This window comes from Musca autumnalis, unplaced genomic scaffold (assembly GCF_047663935.1).
Source record: "Musca autumnalis isolate F117 unplaced genomic scaffold, ASM4766393v1 scaffold_3, whole genome shotgun sequence".
NCBI lineage: Eukaryota > Metazoa > Arthropoda > Insecta > Diptera > Muscidae > Musca > Musca autumnalis.
Window position 1 is genome coordinate 231,065,856 of NW_027411866.1, and position 19,733 is coordinate 231,085,588.

General features: G+C 34.8%; 2 protein-coding genes and 1 pseudogene across 2 annotated transcripts; all 3 read left to right on the top strand.

The window, feature by feature from the left end:
* Positions 1 to 1,385: 1,385 nt before the first annotated feature.
* On the top strand, positions 1,386 to 7,658 carry LOC141398455 (fatty acyl-CoA reductase wat-like). Its single transcript, XM_073975738.1, has 8 exons — positions 1,386 to 1,477; positions 1,604 to 2,040; positions 2,246 to 2,441; positions 2,507 to 2,895; positions 2,959 to 3,029; positions 4,241 to 4,366; positions 4,432 to 4,541; positions 7,639 to 7,658. The coding sequence occupies exons 1-8, from the start codon at positions 1,423 to 1,425 to the stop codon at positions 7,656 to 7,658; spliced, it is 1,404 nt and encodes a 467-aa protein (XP_073831839.1). The 5' UTR covers positions 1,386 to 1,422.
* On the top strand, positions 7,418 to 10,965 carry LOC141397226 (fatty acyl-CoA reductase wat-like). The gene is made up of 8 exons (XM_073973323.1): positions 7,418 to 7,522; positions 7,639 to 7,749; positions 7,903 to 8,339; positions 8,536 to 8,731; positions 8,797 to 9,185; positions 9,615 to 9,685; positions 10,516 to 10,641; positions 10,707 to 10,965. Exons 2-8 carry the CDS (start codon positions 7,695 to 7,697, stop codon positions 10,933 to 10,935), a joined length of 1,503 nt encoding a protein of 500 aa, XP_073829424.1. The 5' UTR covers positions 7,418 to 7,522; positions 7,639 to 7,694; the 3' UTR covers positions 10,936 to 10,965.
* Positions 10,966 to 13,725: 2,760 nt separating this feature from the next.
* On the top strand, positions 13,726 to 15,444 carry LOC141398456 (fatty acyl-CoA reductase wat-like; annotated as a pseudogene).
* The last annotated feature ends 4,289 nt before the right edge of the window (positions 15,445 to 19,733 follow it).

Sequence of the window (19,733 nt, forward strand, 5' to 3'; positions counted from 1 at the left end):
TAGATAACCCAACTCCTGCTGTTCATTGTGAACTTCATTATCGTACAACTCCCATCCTGAAAGGAGTTGACAAGTTTTCAACTTTTTCAACACCTCTGCCACATACGAACCAAAAGGTGGCATCCATGTCGTAGCTGCATCTCCACATTTTTTGGACAGCAGATATTGCGACCAGCTTGGAGTTGTCCCAAAGTGCGTAAGAGCCATTCACTGCCTGGATGAGGATATCCGTCCTATAAACAGCTGCCCAGCCAACGCCGGTCTTCCTGTCGTCCACATGATCCGGATCAGACTTATCAATGATTGCTAACAGAAGGTCATCTGGGGGCAATCATCCGTGCAGACTTGGTTAACTGACGTAACGGGCAGACTGAAACCCCCGGATTTTCCTTTTTAAGTGGAACCGTAAAAATCATTTGTATATTCATAGAAAAAGATGTAGGGCAGGGGCACTTGTTTTCGTGATTAAAATGCATTTTTAGACGCAAACTTTTTGCTGGATAAGTGTTGAAAATACGTCACGTCATCAACTGTAAATTAAAAACTTTTTTAATTTATAAAGAAACAAGTTGTAAACAAATGTAAAGCTTTATAGATTCGTACAGGTTCTGCAAAAGACAAATATATTTGTTTATCATTAATTACAATGACATATGACCCGATAACATATTGTATGTCTGTACGTCCACCTTACAAAATGCAAATAACCTGAAATTGAATGGATATATACATAAATAATTTTGGTTTAAGTAAAATTTAATTGCATTTCTCTTTACAAACTTGACAACTGCAAAACTGCCAACGCCGATCTTCCTGTGGTCCACATGATCAAGATCAGACTTATCAAAGATTGCTTACAGAGTGGCATCTGGGGGCAACCATCCGTGCAGACCTAGTTAACTGACGTATCGTTTAACTAGACAATTGCGGGGGCTATGGCTCACGGGCAGACTGAAACCCCCGGATTTCCCTTTTTAACTTGAACCGTAAAAATCATTTGTGTAGTCATAGAAAACGATGTAGGGCAGCGGAACTTGTTCTAGTGATTAAACTGCATTTTAAACACAAACATTTTGCTGGATATGTTTTGAAAATACTACAAGTCATCAAGTGAATATTACAAAACTTTTTTTTAATTTATAAAGAAAAAAGTTATAAAACTTTATGGATTCTTACTGGTTCTGCAAAAGACCAATATATTTGTTTATCATTAATTACAATAACACATGACCCGATTAATATCTGTCTGTACGTCCACCTTACAAAATGCAAATAACCTGAAATTGAATGGATATTATAAATAGATTGAGTTTAATAATATTTTATTGCATTTCTCTTGACAAAAATTGCCAATTGCAAGTGCAGTTTATGTGCAACGTTCGTAGTAGAAATTAGACAGAGGAGCAACAAAAAGCTAAAAAAATGTCCATAACCGAATTTTATGAGGCGCAAGAGATTTTCATTACTGGAGGTTCAGGTAAATAATTCAAAAAAGGACTGTCTTAACACAAAAAAAAAAAACCTGCAAGAATATGCTATTTTAGAATTATTTACTATTGCTTCCGTTATATTATATAATTTATGTGTTACATATATCTTCCAGGTTTCATCGGGAAAGTTCTCATAGAAAAGATACTACGATCACTTCCAAAAATTGGAAAAGTCTATATTCTATTGCGCAGCAAAAAGGGCAAGAATGCCAATGAACGTTTGGAGGATATATTTCAAATTCCATTATTTAAATATGTTAGAGAAGAACAGCCGGAAGCGTTTAAAAAACTTGTGCCAATCGATGGTGATTGTCAAGAACTAGGTTTAGCAATTTCATCGGCAGATTTGGAAAAGTTGCAAAATGTCTCTATGATATTTCATGTAGCGGCAACGGTGCGATTTGATGATGACATGAAAACTTCAATACTCTTAAATACACGCGGTACCCTGGAAATGCTTAAACTAGCCCAGCAATTACCACAACTCAAGGCGTTTGTTCATGTTTCAACAACATATTCACATCCCGATTTAAAGGAGGTCGATGAAAAGGTAAGTGGTGCGGAACACAAAGTGGACAACATTTGCGAATTTGTTGAAAACTCTTTAAATGACTTGCCATTGAGATGATTTTTAAAGAGGAGAAGAAAAATAACTACTATAGATTGCAGATTGTCCATTTTAAGCAGTTTTAGGAAAATTCAAATACGTTCCTTTTTAGAAGACAGTTATTTGCATTAATATTTTTTCATTTCAGATATATCCACCCTATTTTGATTGGCGTACCGCAATTAAAATCGCCGAAACATATGATCGGCAAACATTAAATATATTTTTACGGAAATTCTGCCCTGAACATCCCAATTCATATACATTTTCTAAAAGTTTAGCCGAGCATATTGTCGACGATTACAGGGATAAATTCCCTGTGGTAATATTACGACCATCAATAGGTGAGCTTGGTTTAAGGCAATCATATTTCCTACTTTACATTTTACAACCTATAATTTGTTCACAGTGGTCAGTAGCTATAGAGAACCCTTTTCCGGTTGGATTGATAACTTCAATGGTCCAGTTGGTCTATTAGTAGCATGTGGTCTTGGTGTTATGCGTACTAATCATGCTAATCCTGATATAAAACCAGATATAGTACCAGTGGATATTGTTGCCAAAGCTCTGTTGGTGGCCGGTTATAAACTTGCCAAGGACAATAATGCAAAACTTCTGAGCAATAATGATGAGAGCAAATTAGAAATATACAATTGTTGTGCATCATCAAAAAGTGTACTGAGTGTGGGTAATATCACTGATATTGGCAGGGAAATAGTTTTCGATATACCCTATGAAAAATGTATTTGGCTGCCAGACGGTTCTACAACACGATGTGGATTGTGGCATTACTGGAGGGTAAGTTACATCCACATATGTATAGGAGAAATAAATATATATTCCAATAAAATTTTCTTTTAGCTATTTACCTTACAAGTGATCCCAGCTATAATATTAGATGGCTTGATACGCTTGGCTGGAGAACCGCCTGTGTAAGTATTTCAAATACATTTCTCCTGAAACTCCTCTTCTACTCTTTTATATACAGTGGAACAGATAAGCATACGTACCCCATACAAAAATGAAGTTTAGGCTAAACAGTTGGGATTTTTTATAGCAACAAATGCACTGTGGGGTTCCTTGTGGACAATATTACCATAATTATACAAATTTATTTTAATATAATGCGCATATTTATTACAATTAGAGAAATTCAATTTTCACAACACAGAAAAGTATACGTACGCCTTAAAAATATTTACATTTTAATTTGTTTTCATGTTAATTTGTTTTCAATTAGGCCTATTTAATACATTTTTCACCGAATAGACAAGTTTATAAGTATTTTACATGGCAGGGGATGACATTTCCCCCTCAGGCTCGTTTGAAAGCGATTTTCTATGTTTCAAGGCAACTAACTGTAGATCTTCATGTTTCCATTTAAAGGACTCATACTGTTTCTTATACTTGTCGGCCGGGGTCATAAACCGGAATCAAGCCAATACGTTTAATACGTACTAACTACTACGTTTTTACGTATTACAAAGATTGGATTTCTTCCAGTCGTTGTAGATGTACTATAGTGTGGGATATTGTTTGTTTTAAGAGTAGAATGGTCCGGGGTTGTCATTCCGAAGGTATTTATTGTTCGTCTGAGCATCGGAAATTAACGGACTTAGCAGTAAGGTTAGATTTTTTAGTATAAAGCGATCTTTGTTTAAAGAAAAAAATTTCTACAAACAAAAAATTGATACGATTTATCACTCCAGTCGGCAAGTATATTTCGAAAATAAACGATATGAGTCCTTTAAATTGGTGCTTTCCTTGAAGATCTACAGTTAGTAGCCTTCAAACATAGAACATCGCTTTCTAACGGGCCTGAGCGGGGAAATGTCATCCCCTGCCATGTAAACTTGTCTATTCAGTGAAAAAGGTATTAAATGGACCTTACACAAAACAAATGAAAATACCCCAATGTGTTTCCTTAAGTTAGTGTAACTAAAATGCAAATAGTTTTAACGCGTACGTATACTTTTCTATGTTGTGGAAATTGAATTTCTTTAATTGTAATAAATATAGGTATTATATTAAAATAAATTCGTGTAATTATCCTAAACTTCATTTTTGTCAGGGGTACGTATATTTACCTGTGCCACTGTACCATACATACATTTGTCCTAAAATTAATTATCCTTCGCTACAGATTATTGAGAATTCAAAGACGCATCCAAAGCACGAGCCAAATTCTCAAAATATTTACAAACACCGATTGGCAATTTAATAATGAAAATTTGAAATCACTGGAAAATCTTATTGAAGAGAATGAACGGTAGGATTAAAATCAATATACTAACCGTTAGATAATAAGGAATTCTAATGTCCATTTTATTTTAGTTCCACCTTTACTTTTATGGACTATTACGATTCTGATATGACCCAATATTTAATAAATTGTGCTAAAGGTGCCAAACAATTTTTACTTAAAGAAAGTCCTATTCCATCGAGTGGGGCACGTTTTCGCATGCGGATTTTTAAAACTATACATTATACCATACTATATGTCGGACTTTATTATATTGTGAAAAATATCTTAAACATTCTGTACCGAATGTTGTTTGAATAAAATATGAAGTACTTCTTCTTCTTTATTTGCGAATCCGATATTCGGATGTAAAGCGATCATACAATATTATTGTTTACATGTTTTAAAATGAATTTCAAACATAGATATTATCTAGTTGTAGGTAAGTTCTCGATTTTTAGCGGCATTTAGTAAGTTGGTTTCATCTCTGTATCCCGTCCAGTCTTAAATGCTTTTTAACCAATATATATCTCTCCTGCCTCTGCTTCGGCTTCCTTCTATTTTCCTTTTTATAATATTTTGTAGAAATTTGTATTTTGTATTTCTCATAAGGTGACCCAAGTATGAGATTTTTCGGGATTTGTACTTTCTTCTCAGTACTTCATGGTTTGTTATGTGAGCAGTGTATGGTATTTTTAAAATTCGTCGATATAACCATATTTCTTTTCATCTGCACTTTTAACTGTCCACGTTTCAGCTCCATATAATAACACAGACCAAATGTAACATTTCGTGAATCGTATCTTTGTTGCTAGACTTATGTCGTGATTTGTTAGTACGTTTTTATATTTGAAAAATGTGTCTCTGGTCATCTCCACTCGACGTTTGATTTCGTTTGATGTATTCCATTTGTCGTTTATTAGAACACCAAGGTATTTGACGTTCTTTACACGTTCGACAGTCTCGTTCTTAATTTGTAGTGTTGTATCAAGAATCAAATCGTTTCTACTGACAACCATATGTATTTTTTGGTATCGGTATAAAAGCTGATATTAGCCAATCGTTTGGGTATTGACCTGTGTCATATATATAGTTAAACAGGCGGACAATCAATAACACTATGTCTCCACCTATATATCCCAGCGACTTCTTTTAACTTTTTATGTAAATTAAAATCGTCATGTATGTGTTGCAAATGTTCGATCTCTTGACATTTTTGAGTGAGCAGGGAATTTTTGGCAGCTCTGGTTGCTGTGCGAATATCTTTATTGATCTCCCAATAGCGTTCGTAATTAACATTTTTATATTTTCTTCGTTCCTCTCTAAGTTCCATAATCTCGTTGGTCATCCATTCCTCTTGGGTTCTTCTTGTGTGGGTTCCTATATAGCTTTTTGTTACTTTACATATCGCATCCTTCACCTTGTTCCATATATTATCTGCATCGTTTGCATCGAAATCTTCAAGTTTGTTGTTTATTTGTTCTTTCATTTCATTTCTGGCTGTTGTATTTTTGAGTATTTCAATATTTATTTTATGGAATTTCTTCTTTCTTTTTTGAATCCGAGCTAGTTTAATTCGAATATTGCACATCAAAAGATTATGATCTGACGGCACATCAGCTCCTGTCGAACATTTGGTTACACAGGTCCTAAATCTGTTGTTGATCATTATATAGTCTATTTGATTTCGTAGGACATTTCTTTCGTTATCCAATGGTGACTTCCATGTGTATAGTCGTCTAGGATGTAGCCGGAATAATGTGTTGGTTATTGTCATTTTAAATTCTTGGCAGAATTGGATTAACCTGTCTCCTCTTTCATTTCACCCAGTCCATATCCTCCCGTTACTCCATTTCTTTCTTCATTTCCCACTTTGGCGTTGAAATCTCCTTGAATTATTGTTATTTCATGTGATTTCGTAATTTTTAGTAGTTCACTAATTTCTTCATAAAAAATGCCAATCTCGTCGTTGTTTCCATCACATGTAGGGGCATATACCTGTATAATGTTTAAATTTATGGATTTTGCTGAGATTTTAATCATCATAGTTCTCTCTGACGTCGGAACATATCCAACTACACAATCTGCAATGTTTTTATTGACAATAATGCCTATATCCAAATAGACCAATTTCAAAGTCAAGGCTGTAGTTAATTACAACAATGAATGGACAAAATTTAATATTTAAATATCATTTCTGTGCGACTACCGTCATACCCGTGCTTTGAAAAATTCCTTAAAATCCATAAATATACATGAAGATCATCTGGGGGCAATCATCCGTCCAGACTTGGTTAACAGACGTAACGGGCAGACTGAAACCCCCGGATTTTCCTTTTTAACTCGAACCGTAAAAATCATTTGTGTATTCATAGAAAACGATGTAGGGCGGGGCACGTGTTTTAGTGATTAAACTGAATTTTTAGACGCAAACTTTTTGCTGGATAAGTTTTGAAAATACGTCAAGTAATTAACTGAAAATTACAAAACTGTTTTTAATTTAAATAAAAAAAAGTTGTAAAAAAATGTAAAGCTTTATAGATTCGTACAGGTTCTGCAAAAGACACAATGGGATTAAGCCAGACTATTTTAAAAAAACAAAATTGCAAACGCTATCCCAATAAAAAAACGCCACAATGTTTCTGACAAATATATTTGTTTATCATTAATTACAATGGCACATGATCCGATAGCATGCTTAATATCTGTTTGTACGTCCACCTTACAAAATGCAAATAACCTGAAATTGAATGGATATATAAATAATTTTAGTTTAAGTAAAATTTAATTACATTTCTCTCGTCGGTCTTCCTGTCGTCCACATGATCAGGATCAGACTTATCAAAGATTGCTAACTGAAGGTCATCTGGGGGTATCATCCGTGCAGACTTGGTTAACTGACGTATCGTTTAACCAGACGGTTGCGGGGGGCTATGGCACACAGGCAGACTAAAACGCCCGGATTTTCATTTTTAACTCGAACCGTTAAAATCATTTGTGTATTCATAGAAAAAGATGTAAGGCAGCGGAACTTGTTCTAGTGATTAAACTGCATACGTCAACTCATTACCTGAAAATTACAAAACTATTTTTAATTTATAAAAAAAAAAGTTTTAAAAATTTCTACAACTTTGTCATTAATTACAATGACACATGACCCAATAGCATGCTTAATATCTGCCTGTACGTCCACCTAACAAAATGCAAATAACCTGAAATTGAATGGATATATATGTAAATAATTTGGGTTTTTAGTAAAATTTAATTGCATTTCTCTTTATAAAACTTGACAATTTCAGTTTATGTGCAACGTTCGTAGTAGAAATTAGACAGGGGAGCAACAAAAAGCTAAAAAATGTCCATAACCGAGTTTTATGAGGGACAAGAGATTTTCATTACTGGAGGATCAGGTAAATATTTCATGAAATGACGGTCTTTACAAAATAATATTGGCCCTTTCAAAAACCTGCAAGAATATGCTATTTTGGTATTATTTACTATTGCTCCCCTTTATACGGGAACACACACATGCATATAATTCATGTGTTATATATATCTACCAGGTTTCATCGGGAAAGTTCTCATAGAAAAGATACTGCGATCACTTCCAAAAATTGCAAAAGTCTATATTTTATTGCGCAGCAAAAAGGGCAAGAATGCCAATGAACGTTTGGAGGATATACTACAAATTCCATTATTCAAATATGTAAGAGAAGAACAGCCGGAAGCGCTTAAAAAACTTGTGCCAATCGATGGTGATTGTCAAGAACTAGGTTTAGCAATTTCATCGGTAGATTTGGAAAAGTTGCAAAATGTCTCAATGATTTTCCATGTAGCCGCAACGGTGCGTTTTGATGATGACATGAAAACTTCAATACTCTTAAATACACGCGGTACCCTGGAAATGCTTAAACTAGCTCAGCAGTTACCACAACTCAAGGCGTTTGTTCATGTTTCAACAACATATTCACATCCGGATTTAAATGAGGTTGATGAGAAGGTAAGTGGTGCGGAACACAAAGTGGACAACATTTGCGAATTTGTTGAAAACTCTTTAAATGACTTGGCATTGAGTTGATTTTTAAAGAGGAGAAGAAAAAGAACTACTATAGATTGTCCATTTAAGCAGTTTAAGGAAAATTCAAATACGTTACTTTTATAAGACAGTTATTTGCATTAATATTTTTTCATTTCAGATATATCCACCCTATTTTGATTGGCGTACCGCAATAAAAATCGCCGAAACATATGATCAGCAGACATTAAATATATTTTTACGGAAATTCTGCCCTGAACATCCCAATTCATATACATTTTCTAAAAGTTTAGCCGAGCATATTGTCGACGATTACAGGGATAAATTGCCAGTGGTAATATTACGACCATCAATAGGTGAGCTTCATTTAAGGCTATCATATTTCCTACTTAACATTTTACAACCTACAATTTGTTCACAGTGGTCAGTAGCTATAGAGAACCTTTTTCCGGTTGGATTGATAACTTCAATGGTCCAGTTGGTCTATTAGTAGCATGTGGTCTTGGTGTTATGCGTACTAATCATTCTGAACCTGATATAAAACCAGATATAGTACCAGTGGATATTGTTGCCAAAGCTCTGTTGGTGGCCGGTTATAAACTTGCCAAGGACAATAATGCAAAACTTATGAGCAATAATGATGAGAGCAAGTTAGAAATATACAATTGTTGTGCATCATCAAAAAGGGTACTGAGTGTGGGTAATATCATTGATATCGGCAAGGAAATAATTTTCGAATTACCCTATGAAAAAAGTATTTGGTTGCCAGAGGGTTCTGCAACACGCTGTGGATTGTGGCATTACTGGAGGGTAAGTTACAACCACATATGTATAGGAGAAATAAATATAAGCTTCGTTCCCGTACTTTTTAATAGTAAAACTCGTAAAAGAGAGAAATAGGGAAAAATTGTTGTCACAAAAAAGTTTTTTCAAAAAGTTCGGGAACGGAAAAATGGAAAATACGTCAAAAAAACTGGAACAAATGTCAAAGTCGGCGTATCAGCCAATCAGACGCCGGCAACCATGTTACTATTTTTTTACTCGCCCAAATTTATCGTGTAAAAAGTTTTTAAAGAGAGCGGCATTCAGCGCCATTTTTGTTTAAAGAGAAGTGAACATTTTACAACTTTTTTGTGTACGGGAACGCTTTTTCGAGTAAAAAGTGTAAAAGTCGTAAAAATTGTAAAAACTTTTTAGTTCTGGAACACAGCTATATATTCCAATAAAATTTTTTTTCAGCTATTTACCTTACAATTGATCCCAGCTATAATATTAGATGGTTTGATACGCTTGGCGGGAGAACCGCCTGTGTAAGTATTTCAAATACATTCTCCTGAAACTCCTCTACTCTTTTATATACAGTGCCACATATAAGTACCCCTTACAAAAATGAAGCTTAGGCTAAACCGTTGGGTTTTTTTTTAGCAACAAATGCACTGTGGGGTTCCTTGGGGACAAAATTACCATAATTATTTTAATATAAAGCGTACACATTGTCCCAATTTACATTGGGCGAGTTTACTTGCGGCAATTGTCATTTTGTAGGAGAGAGAGGTGAGGCATATGGTAACCCTTTGCCTCTCAGCACCCTCTCTCACCTACAAACTGACAATTGCCGCAAGTAAACTCGCCTAATGTAAATTGGGACTTATTTCAATTAAAGAAATTCAATTTCACACAACACAGAAAAGTATACGTACGCCATAAAACTATTTACATTTTAGTTACACTAAAGCGCTCGGCACATACGGTGCGTTGAGCGTCGCGCTACAACAACCACATGAAAAATGTGTAAGTGATGCCAAGTTTTTTGAAAAACATCAACATGGCTGGCGCATTAAAGTTAAACATAATTTAACTGTTTTGGGACAACGCGTGTCCCAACGTGTCACTAAACGGACCGTATGTACCGAGAGCTTAACTTAGGGAAGCACAGTGGGATATGTTCATTTGTTTTGTATTAGGTCCATTTAAGAATAGACAAGTTTATAAGTATTTTACATGGTAAATTTATGTAGGTATTATATTAAAATAAATTCGTGTAATTATCCTATACTCCGCTTTTATCAGGGGTACGTATACTTATCTGTGCCACTGTACATACATACATTTATCATAAATTTATTATTCTTCTCTACAGATTATTGAGAATTCAAAGACGCATCCAAAGCACGAGCCAAATTCTCCAAGTATTCACAAATACCGAATGGCAATTTAATAATGGGAATTTGAAATCACTGGAAAATCTTATTGAAGAGAATGAACGGTAAGATTAAAATCAATATACTAACCGTTACATAATAAGGAATTGTAATGCCCATTATATTTTAGTTCCACCTTTACTTTTATGGACTTTTATGATACTGATATGACCCAATATTTATTAAATTGTGCTAAAGGTGCTAGAAAATTTTTACTCAAAGAAGGTCCTACTCCATCGAGCGGAGCACGTTTTCGCATGCGGATTTTTAAAATTGTACATTATACCATAATATATGTCGGACTCTATTATATTGTGAAAAATGTATTAAATATTCTGTACCGAATGCTATTTAAATAATATATGAATTACGATTTTCTTTACTTGTAACATGTCGCCTATATTACGCTGAGGGATATTTTTGGGAATCATTGCACCACGGTATTCATATTTATTAGACTTCACGCCGTAAGCATTATGATAACCCTATTTACGCATATTTTTCGAGTATTTTCTGGACAGACTTGGGTGTACTCTTCTTTTTAAGTACCCTAATGAAACAAATGGCGTGATCAAAATGATTGAGGCGTGAAGTGAGAGATGAATTGTGTCTCAGAACATAGTCGATAATGTTCTTCTTTATTTGTATGCGGCGTAGCTTTTTCCTGGCGTTGCTCAGCTAAACGTTCGTTTTCCAAACGTGGCTGCTCTAACCTAATGGCCTCGACACATATGTTCACATTTTCGGATTTTAGGCAAGTCGTACGTCCGGAAATAAATGCGTCGGCTTTCCTAAACATTCTTTTAGATTCCGTGGATGTTGCGCAAATACACAAATAACGTATGACAGTGTTTTGGATAGCGGACATTTCGTTGGTATTATTCTGCAATGAATAAAACGTATATGTGGTTAATTTTAAATTCACTATGGGTACTGTAGTAGCAATTATACAAAATGAGCTGATGGCATTTGTAGCTAATGCTCTTGTATTCCTTTTTGTAATTATCCTTATATTAACTATAAGTATAATTCTAAATAAATAAAATAAAAAAACTTACCTTCCAGTACTGTAGAGGATCACTTTCTGTTGGTGTATTTTCGTTTACAATGTATTGTCTTATGGAAACAATGGCATCAACTCCGGTGGTGATTTTGTTTGCCTTTTTGTGCTCTAGAAACTTTAGTAGTAGTTGTTTAGTGTTTGATTCACAAGTTGTTGAAGTGCTTGAACTGGCGTGGTTAAACTTTCCCATACCCATTATTTCATGTTATAAGCTTTTAGTTGATTGATCAGAGGTGTAATTAGATCTCAATCCTTTTTCTTAAATCTGTGATCTAGTAATATTCCTACTCTGGAAGCCATACGTTCTTCATACGCAAATACACGTTTTTTGATTCGTTCAATCAATAACACACACGCTTCTAACCCATCAGAAGTGCATAGTTTATATTTCAGTTCTTCTAGGCTTTGAAATAGACCACTTGTCAGGGGGATTATTAGAGAAACTGTTACGGATGTACTCGATGCTGTTTGTACAGTGGCGTGATCAAATGCTGAGAGTACATCTTTAAGATCCTTTAAAAAGTTGACTTCATCTGCTGTGAGGGGGACGAAGCCTTTGATGTTGCCAAAAGAACTGAAGATATGTGTTCGTTTGTAGCCAGAATTGGTCAACCGTCCTAAAGGCACTATTCCACCGAGTTGGTACTTCTTGTATAAGACTTAACGGATTTTCTCTACCTTGCGCCATTTTAAATTCTTCGTATGTTATGGTACTTGATTTAAAAAAAACGTTACTATCCCCTTGCATTTAGAAAGGATCAATTTAGTATTCGGTTGCGCTATGCATTAATCAACATCCAAGTTGCTCGTACGCTCAACTTGGCTCTTCAAGGAAAATGTCTTTTTTTGAAGCAATTCGCACGCTTTAATCATTGTGCTGTCATTTTCAGTTACAATGGTAATGACCTGTTTCATGATATCATGATATCCCATTCATTAAGCACTTCCCGCAAGGATGCCGCAATATTATCAGGTGAGTGGTTTGTAGCGACAAGTAGTATATTTGTAGATAGAACAGCAGAACGAAATACAAAGTCCTTTGGAACAAAATGCATGTTACTGTCAAGTAGGCTTCATTCGCCCGAGAGATCCAGCCATCTGTTGTGATTGTAGCCAGCCATCTGTTAGAGTTGTAGGTGCCTGTATTATTAATTTTGTTCGCCTTGCACTCAGATGTCTGTGGTTCAATCCCAACCAGAATAACAAAATTGTCGGTGGCGGCAAATACCCTGAGTATTTCAGCCCTGATAAACTTCTCTACAAGTGGTGTCTTAAGACAAGTCGTATGGACTCGGCGATAAAAGGTAGGTGCCATACCATTGAGCCAATATTAATCGTTGCGTACTCATTGATATGAGGGAAGTCCCTAGGGGAATGTATTTATTTATTATAGTCAGTGGAATTCACTTTCCTTACAGACTAAAATAACAATTCACAGTTTCATAAATGTAGTAAAAAAAAATATTATGAAAATGGAAGGGCATAAGGGAATGTATGTAACGCGCATCAGTTGTATATCGGACTCAACAGCCTTCCTCAAATCCTCGTCGCTACTTTTCGTTAGAATGCCGATTGTGACTTGATTGATTTTCAAACTCGAAAACATAGTAAAAACATTGTGTATTTCCGTACACAAAAGCTTGTAAAAAATGTTAATTTATCAAGAAAATGTACAAAACGTTTCCATGCATGCAGGTTTTGGAACAGACCAAAATGTGTTATTTGTGACTAATTACATTGGCACAAGACGCGATAGCTTACTTAATCTCTCTATGTGGTACGTTCACCTTAGAAAATGCAAATACCATGTAATTGAAATGATATGTAAATGTTTGGGGTTTAAGTTGAATTTAATTTCTCTTAAAAAGTCTATACAATTTTAAGTGCAGTTTAGTTTCGTAGAATCTATGCATAGGAGCCACAAAACGTAACAAAACATGTCCATAACCGAATTTTACGAGTGTCAAGAGATTTTCATTACTGGAGGATCAGGTACGTAGTTCAAGAAAAAATTCCCCTTGAAAAAAATAAATATGTTTTATCTTTCAGGCTTCATTGGGAAAGTCCTCATTGAAAAGATTCTACGTTCACTTCCGAAAATTGGAAAAGTTTATATTTTATTGCGTAGCAAAAAGGGCAAGAATGCCCATAAACGTTTGGAGGATATGCTTCAAGTTCCATTATTTAAACGTGCAAGAGAAGACCAACCGGAAGCGTTTAAAAAACTTGTGGCTATCGATGGTGATTGTCAAGAACTGGGTTTGGCCATATCATCTGCAGATTTGAAAAAGTTGCAAAATGTCTCAATGATTTTTCATGTAGCGGCAACGGTGCGTTTTGATGACGATATGAAAATTTCAATACTGTTAAATACTCGCGGTACCCTGGAAATGCTTAAAATAGCTCAGCAATTGCCACAACTCAAGGCGTTTGTTCATGTCTCAACAACATATTCTCATCCGGATTTAATGGAGCTCGATGAAAAGGTAAGGAGAATTCAATCTCTAAAATGTGACTTTTTAGTTTTAACTCAATGAGGAACCATAGGTTCTAATAGAGTGTAAAATGTCAAAGATCAAGGTTTGTCTTGGTCCCTCTTTTACATCAATTGGATATTGTTCATTTACTAAATCCACTGCTTAAAAGACCTGCCCAACCATTTCGATTTCATTGATGCAGCAAGCATTTTCTAGGATATAATCACTGCTGCAGCTTAGAATTAAGTACATATTTGCATGTCGAATACACAAATGAGTCTAAATTTCTTGGGAGGGGGGGTCAGAAAATGAAACACTGCCTAATTTGAAAAATTAAACGTCAGTAGTACTTGGAATTCAGTATGGCTCAGTTACGACTTTAAACAAAAATTTTTTTCAACACCTTCCACATTGTCCTTATTTCAGATATATCCCCCATATTTCGATTGGCATGCCGTCATAAAAATTGCCGAAACCTATGATAAGGAATCATTAAACACATTATTTCCGAAAATCAGCCCGGAGCATCCCAATTCATATACATTTTCCAAGAGTTTAGCCGAAAATATTATTAGCGATCACAAGGATAAATTACCGCTGGCACTATTTCGACCATAAATAGGTGAGTTTTTTTAAGGACCATCATATTTTAAATTTTCAACGGTCTGTATTTGTTCACAGTGATGAGTAGCTATAGAGAACCTTTTGGCGGTTGGATTGATAACTTCAATGGTCCAATGGGCCTATTAGTAGCATGTGGTCTTGGTGTGATGCGTACGAATCATTCTAATCCGGATGTTAAACCTGATTTAGTAGCAGTGGATATTGTTACCAAAGCTCTCTTTGTGGCCGGTTATAAACTTGCAAAGGAAGAAAATGGAAAACGCCTCAATAACAACATCGAGAGAAAATTAGATATATACAATTGTTGTGCATCATCGAAAAGATTATTATCTTTGGGCAGTATCATTGATATGGGCAAGAAAATAATGCTAAAATATCCCTATGAGAAATGCATTTGGCTGCCAGAGGGTTCAATAACACGATGTGGCGTTTGGCATTATTGGAGGGTAAGCTAAAGCTATATGTACAGAAGAAATATTAAAGAAATAAAACTAATAAAATTTTGTTTCAGTTTTTTACCTTACAAATGATCCCAGCATTAATACTAGATGGCTTGATATGGACAACCACCAGTGTAAGTATTTCAAATACATACAAATAGTCATGAATTTCGTAAGACTCTTCTATAATTTGAAATGTATAATTCCTTATTACAGATTAATGAGAGTTCAAAGACGCATCCAAAGCACCAGCCAAATTCTTAAGGTATTTACAAATACCGAATGGCAATTTAATAATGGGAATTTGAGATCACTGGAAAATCTTATTGACGAAAATGAACGGTAAGGCCATGTTTATATTATAGCCTTTTGCAGGGTTAACCTTCTTTATGAGGATTTATTTGAAATGTAAGCAAAGGAATTGACATTTGAAACCCAGTGGGTTTGTTAAATCCGGTTATATATAAACGTACTATAAGATTGAATTCAATAAATTAACCGTAAAATAATAAGAAAACTTAATGCACCTTTTATTTTAGTTCCACCTTTGCTTTTATGGACTATTTTGATTCTGATAATACCCAATATTTTACAAATGCAGCTAGAGGCGCTAAACAATTTTTACTAAAGGAAAGTCCTATTCCATCGGCTGGAGCACATTTACGTATGCAGGTTTATAGAGTCTTACACTACACCATACTATATATGGGACTGTATAATATTGTAAAAAAATTATTAATTTTTATGTATCGAATGATGTTTGAATAAAAATAAAAGGAATTGTGATTTTTTTATAGCTTACGATTGATTCCAGTTTAACGATTTATAGCCAACGAATTTTGAGGACTTTTTGTATTCCTTATAGTATGTTGGAGAAATTTAGAATTAATCTGACTTACCTTTATGGTTTCAGTACATAAGCGGCTGGTTTTCTTTGCTTATTAATTTGAGAGAATGCTTTGTCTATTATAAAAATGTGCTGAAGGTTCTTTTACCTGTTAACACATCTATTAAGAACTTACTAGTTTTTGCCGGAAATTCGTCGTCGGACGGATCAGACACTACGCCCACGGGCTATAAATGGTCTGTTCCTTTACTTTTAAAAATTGTAAAAGTAGCAAAAGTTGTGAACTGCTCTCATATCAATTGTATGCTTACATCAAGTAAAGGAACGCTTTTCGAGTAAAAAGTGGTAAAACTTGAAGATTCTTGAACGTAAAGGAACAGAGCTAAAATCTAATCCAAAAACGTTCGAATTATAACCAAAAGTCAAATAGAAACAACAAGTGTACATACCTTAAATAAATTGACGAACAAGAAGCCGAAAGGAACAAGGCATGCACTGAATAAAGAGTTCGCCTTCGGACGGCTCAGAGAAAAGACGCATAAGTCAAATTAGATACTACCCCCACGGCCTTCAAAATAATAACCTAAAAAAACCTTTTAAATTATTTTTTACTCGAAAAGCGTTCCTTTACTTCAGACACCATACAATTCAAATGGGAGTAGTTTACAACTTTTAAGACCTACGTACATAAGCTGCTCTGCCTGATTGCCTTGCTTTCCTGCTTCATTTTTGACATAATAAAAATAAAAGAATAAAGAAGGCCGAGGAAATTTCGAACTGGGTTGCCCTTTTCTTTTTTATTCTTTTATCAGAAGTAAGCAGGCAAGGCAGCTTATGTACGAAGTCCTTGGTCACACTAGATGGTTTCATTGAAACAATTTCATGAAATCCAGGGTTCCTAGGTCGATGTCCATACTACAGTAAAATCATGAAGTTGCTGTAGTGGGGAACTCGATTTAGGATTCCCTAAAAGTTTCAATGAAACCACTCTAGTGTGACCTTCGACTTTACTACTTTTGTTGGTTTTGCCATTTTCAAAAGTAAAGGACCAGACCAAAAGTGTACATACCTTAAATAAATTGTTGTGGAAATAACGTGACCAAAAAGCCGAAGGGAACAAAGCGACTTTTAAGCACAAAAAAGGCACGAAATAAAAAAATTGTCATAAGACGAGTTTACCCACTAAGATCGGGTAGGGAATCCCTACCTAGGGATGAAATTTCGCAGGTATGTAGATCTTGTCACCCCGATCACAAATATATACAACATTTGTTGGGGAAGTCTATACTTTCCGAGATATGGATTTTGTTCGCGTAGTGCGTAAACTCGACTTGATCCAAAAATTTTGCTGGAGAAATTCTGCTTGCAAAAACATATGACATTTTCAGCTTCGGACAAACGCTACTATTTGCTGCCTTCGGACATAATATTCTTTAGTAAGCTAATAGCTCATTTAGACTAGCCATAAATCCTCAACTGGATTTAATAAATCACTACAGATCTCATTGCATTTAGATATACAGTTTGGAGGATTTAAATGGCAGTCAGCTGATTTTTGTTCATAGCACAATTACCGAGGTAGATGCATCAGCCCATCTGATCGTATTTGAAACGTCAAAAGAAGTTGTTGTATTGAAAATGTTAGCACATTATGCCACTAATGCTAACTAATTAGCAAATAAAAACTAATTTTATCGTTTAGACATCGTAGATATTAGTCTTGGTTGATTAAAATCAACTTTGTATATCAAAGAAAATTAATTTTTTTTCGCCTTGTTTACAAACGTTGACATTTTAAATTATTTTGTTGCAATTCACCGATGCATCTACTTTTTTTTCTTGTGGCAGCTTGCAACTTTTTAGCTTTGTTCCTTTACGTGCAAGAATCTTCAAATTTTACCACTTTTTACTCGAAAAGCGTTCCTTTACTTCAGACACCATACAATTCATATGGGAGCACTTTACAACTTTCACTACGTTTGCCGGTTTTGCCATTTTCAAAAGTAAAGGAACAGACCATTTGTATTTTCTAGTAACATGTTGCAAAAAACAGAGTTGTATACGAGGATATATGTTGGATTTAAAAAAAATCCACTCAATACGAGGATTTATTTTTGTATGGGAAATCTGGTAGATTTTGGCCGGATTTAGCAAATAAAACCTGATAATGCGCTAATCCGGCTAATGATGTCATATCTAACTGACCTATGTATAGCGGTCCATTAATCCTTTGCGATTTATTTAAGATTTTAGTAGTTATTCTTCTTGCTCTTTCAAAGACATAAAGTAATAAAGACCTGACAAAATGCATGCAACAAAAAAATGTTTACGAAACTATGTATCGAAACATTACCCTTAACAGGTTGCAGTTATTTCAAAATCGCAACCAAGGAGGAACATTTCATGTAATGGTATCAGAAACGAAACTTATGAATTCAAGGATCTATTCAAGAATAATTCCATGTCAATTGGACCCGTAAATTCGGTTAAATACGTAAAAATGTATAAAAGAAAAAAATGTTATATCACCATATCGTAACATAACATTATGTTAAATTCAAAAGCCATTCACTGAAGAATGATAGCAAAAGAAATGTCTTATCTTGTTGTATTTATGTCTTTGCTCTTTCAACCATTCACTTTGCATTGATGCAATGTTTACCGTATCCCACCATACCATTGCTATCGAAAACGATATCGTGTTCGAATGTTACTCGATAGTTTTGCGAAATAGCAAAATCCAAATATTTGCCTAAAAGACGGCAACCGATATGTCGTTATACACGCCCAGCAAAATGTTCGATGCCCAAGATGCCATTCAATCATAGGTGCAAGTGATCTGGAATGTCATCTTTTTAGCATCTTCATCGATGAATTTTATATGAGCGTGGACCCCAAAAGATGCTATTCATTTTTGGATCCAAAGCATATCATTTACACCAATGCTTTTACATGTCATTTTCACCAATGCTTTGGCATGTCATTTCCACCAATGCTTTGGCATGTCATTTTTACCAGCCCTTTGCAATGACATTTTCATTACGACGAGAGTTTTAACAACGTTGAATGTGGTTTCGAGTCTCTGACAACATCAAGCCTATTTTAAATAATTAATCTTATATATTTAGAAAATTTGTATAAATAAAAACACAAAATTCCTCTCTATTGGATCGATGGAATGGGTTCAAATACTGATGAAAAGATCGGATCTTTCACGACTTCCTTTGCATTGGTTCAAATGCTAATGAAAAGATCGGATCTTTCACGACTTCGTTTGAACCAATGCAAAAGATGACATGAAATCACGTCATCGCATGGAACCCCTTCCTTCAAATTTTGCTGGGACGATGTCGTTACAAGAGATATTTATTTGTGTGGGTTATGAAGTGCAAAAATCTGGAACTTTTGGATTTCGTCATTATACGCGATATGACGTTATGAACGATGGCGTTAAAAGCGATTTCAACTGTAAAAAGCATTTTACACTTGCACTTAAGGTGTTTTGGGAGTTTACGTAATTTATTTGACAGATATTGCATGGAACTGGCAACTTAAATGTTGCATGTTTTATAAAAGATGTTAAATGTAAAATGCGTTTAAATATTTTAGTTTAATAAATACCCCCACAAGCATCGCCAAAGGGACAAGGGAAACTTCTCCTATATCAACCAGTGGATCCCGATTCATATTACCACAATAATATAAT

Coding starts and splice junctions, on each gene's coding strand:
- LOC141398455 (XM_073975738.1), top strand. CDS start 1,423: ATGTCCATAACCGAATTTTATGAGGCGCAAGAGATTTTCATTACTGGA. Junction 1,478..1,603: donor TTTCATTACTGGAGGTTCAG/GTAAATAATTCA, acceptor TATATCTTCCAG/GTTTCATCGGGAAAGTTCTC. Junction 2,442..2,506: donor AATATTACGACCATCAATAG/GTGAGCTTGGTT, acceptor ATTTGTTCACAG/TGGTCAGTAGCTATAGAGAA.
- LOC141397226 (XM_073973323.1), top strand. CDS start 7,695: ATGTCCATAACCGAGTTTTATGAGGGACAAGAGATTTTCATTACTGGA. Junction 7,750..7,902: donor TTTCATTACTGGAGGATCAG/GTAAATATTTCA, acceptor TATATCTACCAG/GTTTCATCGGGAAAGTTCTC. Junction 8,732..8,796: donor AATATTACGACCATCAATAG/GTGAGCTTCATT, acceptor ATTTGTTCACAG/TGGTCAGTAGCTATAGAGAA.